The sequence below is a fragment of the Lactuca serriola genome, chromosome 3, assembly GCF_051521515.1.
Source record: "Lactuca serriola cultivar US96UC23 chromosome 3, Lser_US96UC23_V15, whole genome shotgun sequence".
Classification (NCBI taxonomy): Eukaryota; Viridiplantae; Streptophyta; class Magnoliopsida; order Asterales; family Asteraceae; genus Lactuca; species Lactuca serriola.
In genome coordinates, this window is record NC_136410.1 from 181110754 (window position 1) to 181126068 (window position 15315).

A 15315-nucleotide genomic window follows, 5' to 3' on the forward strand; every position below is an offset into this window, starting at 1 on the left:
TGTGATAGCACGTTGCAGCCCTTATATATCTCAATGTGTAAGTGGGAGCATATTTCGATGGATTTCATCACCAAACTGCCAAAGACTACTCGTGGTGTTGACACTATTTGGGTGATTATCGACAGGTTGACCAAGATTTCTAACTTTATTCCTTTTTAGGAGAGCTCCTATATGGAGAAGCTCACATATATTTATGTTAGCTAACTGTTTTCTAGGCATGATGTTCCGGTGTCAGTGGTTTATAATTGGGATGTCCACTTTAGTTCCAAATTTTGGAAGATATTTCATGATTATTTGGGCACATGGTTTCATTTTAGTACCATATATCATCCTCAGACAGATGGACAGAATGAGAGGACGATTCATACCTTGGAAAATATATTAAGGGATTATGTTCTTCACTTAGTTGGGAGTTGGAATACATATCTACCATTGGTAGAGTTAACCTACACCAGTAGTTTTCAATTTAGTATTGGTATGAATCCTTTCAAGTTGATTTATAGGAGAAAGTGTAAGGCCCCAGTTAGTTGGGGTAAGGTCGGACAGAGAGTAATGGGAAGCATGTATGTAGTGCTCAAGACCACCAAAATGATTCAGTAGGTAAGAAAAAAATTGCATACTACCAAAAGTCGGCTAAAATTTTATGCAGATCAACATTGGTTCGATATTGAGTTTCAAGTTGGAGACTTCATGCTTGTGAATATGTTACCTTGGAAAGGTGTCATCCGGTTCTAGAAGCGAGGCAAGTTGGGCATAGGTATATTGGACCTTTCTGAGTGATTGCTCGGGTGGGCGAGGTTTCCTACCTGTTGGATATGCCCGAGGAGCTTAGTTAGATCCACAACACTTTTCATGTTTCTCAGTTGAGAAGGTGAATTGAAAATGATACTTTAGTGGTACAATTGGATGATATTCAGGTGTATGAGCATCTGAAATATGTAAAGAGGTTAATTGGAATTCGGGATAAGAAAATGAATACCTTATATAACAAGGTGGTTGGTTTGGTCAAGGTGTAGTAGCAACACCGAAAAGGTTCAGAATGGACGTAGGAGCCGAGGGGGGATATGCGAGGTCATTATCCTAATTTATTTTTAGCAGTGGAATTCAAGGACAAAGTCTAATTCAAGTGGGGGAGAGTTCTAACGCCTGTTTACCATATTCCCAATATGTATAGTTATTTTATTGTTTAATTTTTATGAATTGGTCAAACTCGCGACATGACAGTGGGACAAGTCTTTGTGCAACCCTTTAATGAAGGTCACCATGTGACACCTCTTATGAGTGACGCGATCTTGCTGAGTTGAGAAACCCTAATTATCGGCCTTTAGGCCCTATTTAAAGGCACTAACGCCTATGGTTGCCTCAGCTGGCGGCCTCCATCTCCTGAAACATCCTTTACACTAACTGAGGCAACCATAGGCGTTAGTGCCTTTAAATAGGATAAGAGAGTGCTTATTCATGGTGCAAAGAGTCTTACCACATTGTAGATCCAACATTCTCTTGTGTTTCTGGACTTGGGTAAGTCATAAAGTCTCTACCTTTATGCTTTTTCTCTTTGGTATTAGCTAAATGAATCAAGGTTGGTCCCTTTTATGGATGCTCTTGGAGTTTGAGGAACTCCAAAGCTAGTTATGACATTTTTAGGATTTTAGACTTCTAATAAGAGAGAGAAAGGACCGATTGTGTGTTCTCTTGAGGCCATGCATAATATTTTATCATCTTAAGAGCCTTTTGGACTTAGGGTTTGAGATCTTTGTTGATTAAGTCATTGGAATGAATAAAGTTGGAAACTTGATATATTAAGACATTTGTAAGTTTCAGATATGAGATTTGGAGCTCCCGTCTTTAAAAATTAAGTAGTTAATAAGAATGGTTGTTGAATTTGTGTTCACAGTTTGACTGAATAATGGTCACAACGCAACTTCTGGGGTCTTCTTGACTATTTTTTTGGTTTATGATTCTTGGCACGACACAGTCTTTGTTGATGACGTGCCTAGCCATTGACCATTGACTGTTAACTGTTGACTTTTTGACCAATTTGATTTTTGATCAAATTGGAGGTTTTGAGCTATAGACTGAGGTTTAGTCTCTGATTGTTTTGGGTGGTTTGAGTAGCTGATTCTTCAAGACTTCGAGTAGTTGGGATTCAGTTCTTTGATTTAGGTGAGTTTTCTCACTAAAATATGTAGGACATTAGGTGTCGATGCATGCTTGTTTGTCTTTGTGACTTGCATGAAAGACTATGGAGGTACCATATCACCTGTATGAAGACTACGGTCCTACAATATCACTTGTATGAAAGACTATGTGGGATCATAGTAGGAAAGACTGTAGTTGTATTCTAGCAACAGAAATGAGGATAAGACTATGATGATATCATAACACTCACATGAGTATGCGGTATTTTAAGCAACTCACTAAGCTTGTGCTTATTGGTTTAAGTTTAAAATGTTTCAGGTTGTTTTGGCAGCAAGGGGAATGGCGTGCTTGATTGCACTGCATTCGTTGATATATTTTAAAGATTTCCGCACATTTGATTTTATTATCTTTATGACTCTGATTTGATTATGGTTTGGAACAAATAGTTATTTAGCTACCTTGAGAATGAATTTGTAATGATTTTTTTTAAATTAAAATGAAAATTTTGGTTTGAAAGTTAGGACGGTATATAAGGTAAAGTGAATATACCTTATAATTTTATAAAATTTAGGTATCCAACCACATCATACTCCGCTGTTTTGTATCATATTTTCATTGTAATTGTTCAAATTTTTTAAACTTCAACCCTTAACTTGATTTGCTTATAAGATTTTTGGAAATTCACCATTATTTTCCTGCTACATCATTTTCATTTGTAGCGGTAATATATGTAACCCACCGGAAGGTGTTCGACAGAAAGACATAATGCATGAAAAAGATAAATTTGATATTTTAAAAATTTTAAAAGTAAATGAAGTTAATATTATAAACTATTTGATATACCTGTTTTATCAATATATTTTTTTCAACTGTACAACCAAAAGCATGTAAAATATAGGATCGTGTGGTCTTTTCATGGTACCGGCCTGCGCATTTTGGGTTATTCTTTCGATTTGTAACAATATTTTGTTTTGAATGTTTATAAAAAATTGTTATAATTATGATGTTTTGACTGTAAAATGTTATAATCAGATTTTAAACGATTAAAAAAACGTTAGTAATATTGATTATAAAATAAATACATCATCAAGTTATTAAATCATCTCCTTTGGAGTTCAATAACTCAAATCAGGACAACTATTTTGAAAAACCAGTTGGATCACCCCTAAACAATTTGTGAAAAAGACAAATATTTAATTCTTTAGTGTTATTTATGTTTATAATTGGGCAAACTAATGATTGAAGATTGGAATATTTAGCTTTCTTTTTTTTTTTTTGAACTTTTTGTTTGTTGTTTGCCATCTCTATTTATAGTTAGAAAACAGACAAATTACCAAAAAAACAAAAAATAAAAATTTAGCATACCTAAACAACTTTACAATAAATGTACCATATATTTTACTTTTTAAAGCAAAACTCTTGCATTTCCTTATCTTCTTATAATTTATACGTAAAATCAAGTTGTTTGTCGTTGCGATAGAAATTTAAATAAAATTATCATATCATTAGGTGACTGCCTCCCCTATTCTACATTTAAAAAAAAAAACGTTAATATTTAACAAAGAATGTTAACTATGTCAAAATTTTCATAATTTTTCACATATCATATAGAAAATTGGGTAAATTAACCATTATAAATGAGTTTTATTTAAAAAAAAAAAAACAAAAACAAAAAAAGTTTTTGAAAAAATAATGTGACTCTCAAATGCTCTGTTCCGGATTTAATCTTTAAATTTGAGACTTATTTTTTAGTTTTTTTTCCAATTTTTTATCTATAGAAATATCTTAACTTATGTCTGAAATATTTATTTCGAAATGTTTAATGTCATATTTTTCAATCAAATATATAATTTTATGTCCCAAGATTGTATATAGTTTACATTTACAACGTTTGCTTAATTTTTTGTTAGATTTAAATAAAAAAACATTTTTTTTTCAAAATTCCGGAAATATTCATCGGATTTCGAACATGTTTTTGAAAATTTGAATTTATTTATTTAACTGCGAAATTTCAGTTTGGAATTCCGGAATGTCAATCTGAAATGTACTCTCTCAATCTGGAATGCCCATTTTGGACTTGATGGTTATTTTTTGCTAAAACAAATTTTTTTGATTATTTTCTCCAAATACATTTTAAATTGTGGTTAGATTAATTAATTTCCCTATTATATAATCATTACACTTTTAAAATTAAGATGGATAGTATTTTATAATTTTTCACATATTATATAATCATTACAATTATCAAATTATCATGAATAAAGAATTTTATTCATATGCTTGCAATTCATATCCTCAAAAAATTTAAAATTAAATATATATCCGCCTTAAACTATAAAGCTTACATCAATATTCAAACTTATAATTTTATAAGGTTTTAATTAAGTTAATATTAAAAAAAAAATTATTTGTAAATCAAAATTCCATATAATTGTATAAAATATCTTTCCCATATTAAATATTAACATTAAACCAATTTAATTAAGATTAAACCTAATTAAATATTACTAAACTTCCTGGACGTAATTTACTTCATGTCGTCAATTACTTTCAATGAGGAGAAAAACATAATCAGAACATCAATCCACACATTCCTCCAAAATTGTATCACCTCATAAGTGCATCCCTCCTAACCCATTTTCTCACTACCAATCCTCAAGGTAACCAGGAAACTAGAAAACAAAAGGTTACTACATAAACTCACAGGTTTTATCGAAGAAATATAGCTCTAAAACTTCAATCGATGATCCTGATTACAGGACCCTATTGACTATATATATATATATATATATATATATATATATATATATATATATATATATATATACACACACTAAACAAAACTAATTAGTATATAATTAGAATTCCTAAAAGTAATCTAAAACTTTCCATGTTGAGAAACCTTATGGCTCAATGAAATTCTCTAGAACTTGGACAACACTCCAAGGAATTTACTTCTGGACTGGATCACGCCTTCTAGACACTTCCGGACTCAGGTATTCACTAACAATCACCCCCTGAATTTCTGAGTCGACGGTACTTGCACGCCAAGCAACGCTCTCATCTCTGCGAACCTTATTCGAGCTAAGGCCTTCGTAATTGGATCTGCTCGTTGCTTATCTCCCGAAACATGTTCAACAATCACTTGCTCGTTTTCCACACGCTCTCGAATGAAGTGAAATCGAGTGTGAATGTGCTTGCTTCTTCCGTGAAAGACAAGATTAATTGACAATGCAATTGTTGATTTGTTGTCTATGCGAATCAGCACCTTCTGTTTCTTCATTCTTGATAGCTCCGCCAATAACTCCCTTAACCAAACTACCTGACATGCAGCTACAGTAGCTGTCATGAACTCAACTTCACACAAGGACAACACTATTGTATCTTGCTTCTGGAAGCAGTAAGTGATAGGGGAGTCACCAAGGTAGAAGACATGCCCTGTTGTACTTCTGTCATCATCAACATCAACATTGTGACTGTTATTTGTAACACCCATAAAATCATGTCAAATTTGAACTTCTAAAAACATTTCAAAACGATTAAATCATTACAAACTTGTTTTCAAAATGTATAATATTAGAGTTTTCCCAGAAACATAAACAAAACATGAGGAGTTGTACGATCACGCCTTTGCCTTGTTGCGATCCCCTGATGTACCTGAAACAATAAACTGAAAACTGTAAGCCCGAAAACTTAGTGAGTTCCCCCAAAATACCGATACACTACACATAATACATATCTAATTAATAGCGTGTACTGGTCCACAACTTTACAGACTGGATTACCCATGGGCCCACAGTGTGAGTCTGGATTGCCATCGAGCCCACAATGCGAGTCTCCCTCAGCTCGTATCTGGAATGCTCCCGGGTTTGTTGGTCACTACATGGAGCAGTATCACCTCAACCCATCCCACATAATATGTCGGCATATAACACAACTAATGCACATACAGATAATCAAATAATACTACAGGTACCCCTACTGATCTACCTAACTAGCATAGCAACTAACATGCAACACTAACTCATACTCATCATACTACAAACTACTAGGATATCATATCCAATGGGCCGGCCTTGGTGCCTTAGACCCCTTAGTATAGTGAGGTAACTCACCTCACAACTGTCGACTCGAAAGATAAGCTCAAACTCTCGGATCACCACCACAAACTCCACCACCTATATTCACTATAGAACCATACTTGTAAATTTTCAATTTCCCAAAATGCCCTAGAAGTTAAATAGTCAACCCTTTGTCAAAGTCAAAGTCAACGGTCAAGGTCAACAGTCCATGTTGACCCGACTCATCGAGTGCAGTCACTGACTCGTCGAGTCCTTCCAGAACTCAAGTAGTCGTGAAATCCCCCCATTAACTCGTCGAGTTTTCCCTATAACTTGTCGAGTCGATGCGTGTCCAAAAGCCGGGAAAACCCCAGTTGACTCACCGAGTCACCCTACTGACTCGCCGAGTCCATGTTGAAGTCCATGCACGGCAATCTTCATCAGACTCGTCGAGTCCCTTCAGTCCATTATCTATTCAGATGCTTATTAAGCCATTTTAAGGTTCCATATTGCAGATCCAGCTTCCCAAGGCATGTTTATCACATAAAGTTGCAAACTTTACGTGCATGCAAGGCTCTAAAGTCTTATAATGTCAAAACCAAGCTTGTAGTGGAGTTTTACACTTAAGGAGAGGTTAATACTTGCTAAAGCTGAAAGCTTTATGGACTTAGAGACCAAAGAGAGTTCAGACCTAAAGTTACAACTTCAGATCTTAGCTCATACCAAAGAATAGCTTCATAATATGCTAGAAAAGCCCTAATATTTAACCAAATGAGATCTAGAAGGAAATGAGGTCAAGGTAATGACTTGATACCTTCCAAAAGATGCTAACTGAGGTAGATACAGATCCCCACACGTTCCTTGCTTCTAGCCACTTGCTCTCCAAGCTCTTCTCACTAAGATCCACCTTCTAAAGCTTAAAACACACAAGAATGGAGCACACACACGAATTAGGGTTTGCTGGACTCTCAAGAGGCTGTAAGGGGGCTAAAGGAGGCTTACGATCCTTTAAATAGGGTGCCAAACCCAAGAAATTAGGGTTTCATCCTCCAGCTCCTACTCGTCGAGTCCTATCTTGGACTCGACGAGTAGGTCACTTAAACACGTTGCCCAATCCGCTTCTACTCGTCGAGTATACCTTGCAATTATGAAAATCAAAGCCATAAAATTATCACCTGAGAGTCAGGGCGTTACACTATCACTATATCATATCAAGCTCATATTATTACTTCGTTTATATATCATCCCAAAAGATGAAGTACCACACAAGTAACAAAGATTTTTCTTAATAGCGTGTGCGTGAGATTATATCGTACTTTGCATATAATGGCTAACTACTTGAACCGAATATGCTAAATCTGGACGAGTGTGTAAGAGATATTGTAAGCAACCTATTATTTTTTGATAATAGGTAGCTTGAACTTCTGGTTCATCTTCAGCTTTTGACAAGTTTAGTATGGATCCACCGGACATTGAGTTGCATTAATCTTGCATACCTGCCTCTTTTAGAATCTTCATAGCATAACTCTCTTGCTTCACCTTTACATAACCATTTTCTTGCAGTACTTCAATACCCAAGTAGCAAGTTAGTTCACCAAGGTTCGACATTTCAAACTATAACGCCATTAGTCTCTTGAAATGGTTTATAAACTCTAAACTTGTTCCCATCATGAACAAATCATCTACATAAACTACAACTATTATGTATTCTCCATTGGCAACCTTTCTATAAACCGCATTTTCTTGCATGCACCGTTTAAAACCCATATTTTTCAACGTGTTATTAAGCTTCAAATTCCATGCTCTCGAAGATTATCGAAGACCGTATAATGCATTTGCCAATTTGTAGACTTTTGTTTCTTCACCTTGCTTCACGAAACCTTCTGGTTGGCACACATACACTTCTTCCTTTAAATCTCCATATAAAAATGCAGTTTTTACACCTTCTGGTTGTCACACATACACTTCTTCCTTTAAATCTCCATATAAAAATGCACATTTTACATCTAAGTGATGAATATTCCATCCGTTCCCGACCATGAGAGCAATCAATAATCTTATTGTCTTGAGCCGAGCTACTGGCGCGAATACTTCATCAATGTCAATGCCTTTTTCTTGTACATAGACTTTTGCTACTAGAAGTGTTTTTTACCTTGTAATCGCTCCATTCATATTTCTTTTGATTTTACACAACCATCTTAACTCGATAGGTTTAGCATCTTTAGGTGGAGGAACTAATTTCCAAGTATTATTCTTCTCGATGGAGTCAACTTCGGCATTCATTGCATCAAGCCAATTCTTGTTCACTTTGGCTTCCTTAAAATTATTTGGTTCTTCATCGAATGACAACATTAAATGATCCACATCTAACTCGTAGTCATTTAATATTCTTGGCAACATTGAAGTTTAAGTGGACCGCCGAAGTGGGACAAAACTTGCATCGTTATTTTGATCATCAACATGTTGCGATGGGCTGCTATCTCGGTTTGGGCTGGATGAGTGAATTGTTCGGTTTTTGTTGCAGTTGGGATCGAACCACCATTATCTTGGGTTGCTTAACCATTACTCCACAAGACCGTAAATGTACCTGTTCCATTTCCATCTTGATTTTTGGGTTCATTATTCCATTGAAATGTCTTATTTTCATCACATACTACATGGTCACTAATAATAATTTTATTTTCCCATGGATTATATAACCGAAATCGTCCCGAATTGGGTTCCTTTCCAAAATATACCAACGATCGCGACCTATCATCAAGCTTCTTCAAATGTTTTGAGACAACTCTTTCATATGTAACACAACCAAATACTTTCAAGTCTTCAAGATTTGGTTTTTCACCATAAAATTTCTCGAATGGTGTAGCACCGATCAATTCTTGAATAGGTGTACGATTTATGATGAACATTGCATGTCGTACCGCTTCGCCCCAAAAGTGGTTTGGAATATCTTTTGCTTTCGTTAGGCACCGTGTCATCTTGAGTAAAGTCCAATTTCTCCGTTCGACTATACTGTTTTGTTGAGGTGCATAAGGAGTCGTCAACATACGTGAAATCCATTCTTCATCACAAAAACGGTTCAACTAGATTGATGTGAATTCTCCACCTCTATCCGTATGGAAAGTCTTGATCTCTTTACCGGTTCGCTTTTCAATTGATATCATGAATTTTTTAATAATTCTAGATGCATCACTTTTGTGCTTCAAAACAAAAGACCACATATATGTAGAATAATCATCAATAAGAACTAAAATATAAATATTACCCGCTTGGTTGGGGGGATTAACCGGTCCACAAAGATCTCCATGCAACATCTCGAGAATATTTGTAGCTCTATAATTAGCTTTCTTTACAAATGACTACTTTGTTTGTTTTCCAACCACGCAAGATTCACAGAGTTTGTCTTGATGTTGGATTGTCGGTACCCTTTTAGCTAGCTTTTGCATCAATTTTATTGCGCCAAAATTAATGTGGCCAAATCGTGCGTGCCAAAACCAAGCTTCCTCATTAAACTTGGCTTATAAGTAATGTGTTTTTCCAACTTTTAACTTTACTTTGTAGACTTGATTTTCACTTCTCGTGACATTCATAAGTAATCTTCCAACTCCATCTCGAATGGTTAAAAAATCACCTCACATCCGAATATCACAACTGGCTATTGTAGATTGTCTGAGGCTAATAACATTGCTACGAAGTGATGAGATATAATAAATATCCTTCATTAATTTTTGCTCACCGCTTTTCCCTTCGAACAAAATTGTCCCTTTTCCTTTAATGCTAACACATGATCCATCTCCAAATCTCACTATACCCATTATGTTTTTATTTAATCCAGAATAATAAGAGTAGTTTTCGGTCATATGGTTGCTCTCTCCATTGTCTAAGTACCAAATTCTGTCTTCATCGGCATTAGCTTCAACATTTGGAGGAATATGTTTATCTTCGTTCAAGAACACCATTTCTTGAAATGTATTCATCATAAAGAACATCCCTTCTTCTTGATTTGTATCTCCTTTGTGTGTCTGATTAAGTTTAGCCTCACGATTTTTGATTCGACCCAGGCATCTTGAAGCAAGGTGTCCGTATTTATCACATTGGTAACATTGAATGTTTGAGAGATCTCTTTGCTCGCGTTGTTTTCCTTTTTGCTTTTGATCTTCATTATTTTTAGAGGATTCCGAGTGACCTTGATTTTGGGTGTTACCTCGACCACGTCCACCACCACATCCTCTTCCTTGGTTATTTAAACCCCAACCTCTACCTCTTAATGAATCGGTGTTTCTGTTGGACGATTCAATTTTGGATTAAAGTAATTTATTTTGAGTCTTGATTACTTTGTCTTCACCCTTGATTCTTTCTTCATAAGCTTTTAGGCGACAAACCACGTCTTTAAAGCCAATCGTTTTAATTTGCAAATCTTGTTCAAGGGCTGCAACAATGTGGACAAATCGCCTAGGGAGGCTCGTAAGAAACTTCTTCACAAGCTTCTGTTCGGTCATAACTTCTCCTAGTGAGGTGGATTTCGAAGCAATTCCGGATAATTTCGCAGTGAACTCCTCTATTGTACTAGTATCACTCATATTTAGATTTTAAAATTTTGTGATTAGAGTTTGGTGTCGGGCATCCTTCACACAATCAGATCCTAAGTTACAACTTTTAATCGCTTCAAACATCTCTCTTTTGGTTTTCAAATTACCAATTTGAAGGATTAAATCCTCCGGAATCGATTGAAACAACAATCCTTTCACGATGTTGTTTATCTTGACGTCATCTAGTTTGGGATCAATCACATCCCAAACACCGTGAATCCTGAGTAGCACCTCCATGTGCATCCTCCAAATTGTGTAGTTCATCGATGTTAAAGTTGGACATTGGAACGTGAACAACGTGTGTTCCTTAGCTGGTGGCTGGGACGATTCTCCTCCCGACATCTTGTTTCAATTTCTGATTCCTCCAAATAAAAAATAATAATTAAATACTCCTTTACTTCAAAGTTGGACAGATTTGGGCCAATTAAAAAAACCCCAAAAATTAAATTAAATTTGATCTAAAGAAAGGTCCAAATCAGAATAAAAGGGAAAAACATGATTCTGGTGGGTTTGTGATCTCTAAACAAACACGCTTATTATGTATAATTTTAGGCTTTCGATCTCCAAACAGCAAGAGGTGACGACAGGAAGTGGATGATGCGCAAGACGGCTTCACACAAGTTCTCCACACGAGTTCCTTCTCTTCGCTCGAACAAGAAAGTTGGTCGATCTTTGGTCTTCTCAGGGAGAGAAAAAAAGGATGGTGCACTGCTTTAGGTTCACCTTTCAGTCACAGGTTCTCTTTTGTGTAGGTATCGTGTCTTCACTCGAACACTTGAATGGGTTCTCATTTTCCTTCACAGAAGCTGTCGTAGGTTTCACTTGCTACACAGATTCTCCTCACGAGTTTCTTCTGTAGTAGGAGGGCTCACAGAGATTCACAGCAAGAACACAGAAGCTTTGATTAGGTAAAATAAGTTCGCTTTGATACCAATTCGAGGTAAACAGGAAACTAGAAAATGAAAGGTTATTGTATAAACCCGCATGTTTTATTGAAGAAATATAGCTCTAAAACTTCAATCAATGATCCTGATGACAGGAACCTATTGACTATATATATACTAATAAAAACTAATTAGTATATAATTAGGATTCCTTAAAGTAATCAAAAACTTTCCATGTAGAGAATCCTTATGGCTCAAGGAAATTCTATGGAATTTGGACAACACTCCAAGGAATTTACTTATGGACTGGATCATGCCTTTAATCCACTTCCGAACTCAGGTATTCACTAACAAGTCCTACTCTCATAATCTTTTTCACTTGATATCATCTGCCTCCAACATACAATCATTCCTGCCTTTAGTCCCTTTTTTATTTCGCCAAAATCCCAGTTTCTCTGTGTTCTCCACCTTCAACCTAAAACTCCACAAACCATCACCTCAATAGTACTAATTCTATCATTTACTTTCTCTTTCCTCCTCTTCAAAAACACTTTTATAATTGAATCGCTCAACACCCACAATAAAAACCCACCATCTTTCGTTGAGCTTTACAATTTTATCCTCCAAACACAACTATGGAACTCCTTCGTAATCATGTCACACTCGTTAATATCCTACCAAAGTTAAAATAGAAATAAATTTAGGCTAAATATTTGCCACCTTATATAGATCATGAAATAAAGCTCAGTCATATCATAATAACTTATAATAAACATACCACATAAATCATTGATCCTTTTGGACATTTCTTTCATCATTCTCTTCTTTATTGATAATATTGGAATAAGTCCTGATTCCATGCATGTAAATTCCTCATTGAAGTTAGTTACGTATGCCTAGATATTTTTAACCAACAAATAAATGTAATCCATAGGGATAACTATATTCATGATATTGAGCTCTAGTGAACAAATTGTTCTTGTCATTATATAATGCTTTATAAAGGACGACATCTTTTGCATAAAAGTTGTTACAAAGGCTTGTTTTTATGTTTTAAATAGTTCAAAAATTGTTTAACACAGTAGGGAGACCACAATGCATCAAGAACTATGTATACTCAATCATCATCACACTTGACATCAGCACCGGATGTATCTTCTACGAATGTTGTTAAATCAAGGCTTGCAAGAATATTATTGATCAAGAGGAACGTATGAGAGATGGGTATTGCTTGACATGTAATGAATTTATTTTTTGTTTTTTTCCTTTTGATTTTTGAGATTATTAAGTTTTAATTTATGTATAAATGAGACCATAGGAAAAAATTTCATGTGTCAATTGCTCAATTGTTCAATTCCACATTGTCATAGTTAAATTTCAAAGTTTATATGAGCTACATCTCACACCAAATCTATCGGCATCATCAATAGGCAGAACACCATCCACGAGAGATAAATAGTCGGATTATAAGAAAATTAAGATAATTGATAAACATGGAACATTTTTCCCCTTACAATCTCTTTATGTGTCAAATTTCAAAATTTTGTTGAGCTACATCTTATCTCGTCATTAAAATCCTATTATTTTTGTTCCTACTCAGAGCATCTTCAATGAAACTATTTTATAGATTATTATTATTTTGTTTATTTTATAACTTAGAACATCTACAATGAGAGTTTTTTAAAATTTATTTTTATTAATTTTTTTTAATTTAATCATTTATTACCATTAGAGTGTATAACTTTTTTCTTTTCATTTTTTATTGACTACTCAATATATATCGAGTGATCAATATAGTTTAATGTTTTATACATCTAGCTCCCTCCTCTAATTATATATTATTTCATCTCCTTAATTATATTTTACTTTTAAATCCATGTTATTTCTTTATTAATTAATTATTTATGTTAAATATTTAACTTCATTTAATTTTTGAAATATAAGTTTTATAACGATTATATAATATCTTCATTTGTTGTGACACTTTAGGTATGATATACGTTTGATAAAATGATTAAAATGAGAAGGTTCTTTTTAGAATAACTTAGACAAATAAGGATAATTTAGTTAATTTAAAAAAAAAGCTATTGAAAGATTTTATCATTGGAGAAATCTATTTATTAGAGGTTAAAGTTTGAAAAATGATGAGTTGAAAAATATTATAAGTCAAAGTATAAATAGACCATTGGAGATTCTCTTAGAGTATCTCTAATGTTAGCTTATTTTATGATTTATTATTATTTTTTTTAAACTATTTATCACTTATTACCATTCGAGCTATAAGCTTATTTGTTTGTTCAGTTACCATCTAACACCCGTATCCACAGGTACAATTCACAAGGTTTAATTTTTCCATTTATGCAATATGGGTGCCCTACATTGGGCGCAGGATAGCCTCCTATGCTGGGCATAGGAAAAAGATTTCATGCGAGGTGTAGCACCCGATCCCTGGTACGCATTTAATTCAATGTATTCTTATATTTTTCTCTGAGACTCGACGAGTTGGAGGCCCGACTCGTCGAGTAGGGTCGGGGTCCGCAGACATTTTAAGTAACCTACTCGACGAGTCAGGAGACTGACTCGACGAGTTGGTGCTGTGCGAGTAAAACCCTAAATATGAGGGTTTGCACCCTATTTAAACCACTTATTCAGCCTCCATCGTCCCTTATGCTCTCAGAACACCTCATATCGAAACCCTAATCGTTTTTGTAAAGATCTAAGGACCTTTTGGTGCATTTGGTGACTTGTGAAGGTTGAGAAGAAGAAGGAGACTTGAGAGTTCGAATTGGGGCTTGGGGATTCAAAGATCTAGTACCATCTCCAGCCTAATAAAGGTAAAATACCCCTGTCTTGGTCTTCCATTTGCTTAATCATCTTTAGGGTTTAGATTTTTGGGTGCATTTAAGACTTTTCAAGCCATTTTCGGGATCGTGAAGTGATTCACGGACTACTACTTCAGATCTGAGTCATGGGAGGGGCCTCATGGCATAAAGGTGCCAACCTTATGGCAATAAGGACCCCATGCATCTCCTAGATCACTTTTGATAGCTTTTTGGGCCAAAGACCCCTTGCAGGTGCACCAAGTTGGAAACTTTACGTGCAAAATGGACGTTAGGGGACCAGATTTATAGTCTTGATGTGTTAAGACCCTTGATAATCGACTGTATAAAGTTGGACAAGGAGGGACTCGATGAGTCACTTGGGCGACTCTGCGAGTCGAGACGCTTTTTCCCCAAAATTGTCTTCTGGAAATAGTTTCGGTTGAGTGGAAGGAACACTCATCCTGCTACAGGTTTGTTTTGGACCTGGAAATCATAGGGCTCATCGAGTGTATAAACAAACTTGGCGTGTCCAAGGAAATCTCCCAACTCTTGAAGATAGACTCGACGAGTTGTTCTTACAACTCGGCGAGTCGTAGACTGGACATGTTCATAGGATGAAGGTGAACTCGATGAGTTGTTCATACAACTCGGCGAGTCGGATGAAGGTTCATTCGATGTCATTATAGAAGGAGAACTCGTCGAGTCATTGCTAAATTCGACGAGTAAAGTCGGGTGGGGGTCAGATGCAAGGATAGGGACTCAGCGAGTTGGCGGCCCAACTCAGCGAGTCAGGTTAACTGGAAGTTGAATTTGACCCAGA

The 15315-nt window shown here is 35.4% G+C and overlaps 1 protein-coding gene across 1 annotated transcript; it reads right to left on the reverse strand.

Moving 5' to 3' along the window:
- Positions 1–9832: 9832 nt before the first annotated feature.
- Positions 9833–11053, reverse strand: LOC145095908 (uncharacterized). The gene is made up of 3 exons (XM_079033720.1): positions 10897–11053; positions 10614–10758; positions 9833–10481 (listed from the first exon to the last, which is right to left on the reverse strand). Exons 1-3 carry the CDS (start codon positions 11051–11053, stop codon positions 9833–9835), a joined length of 951 nt encoding a protein of 316 aa, XP_078889846.1.
- Between the last annotated feature and the right edge of the window lie 4262 nt (positions 11054–15315).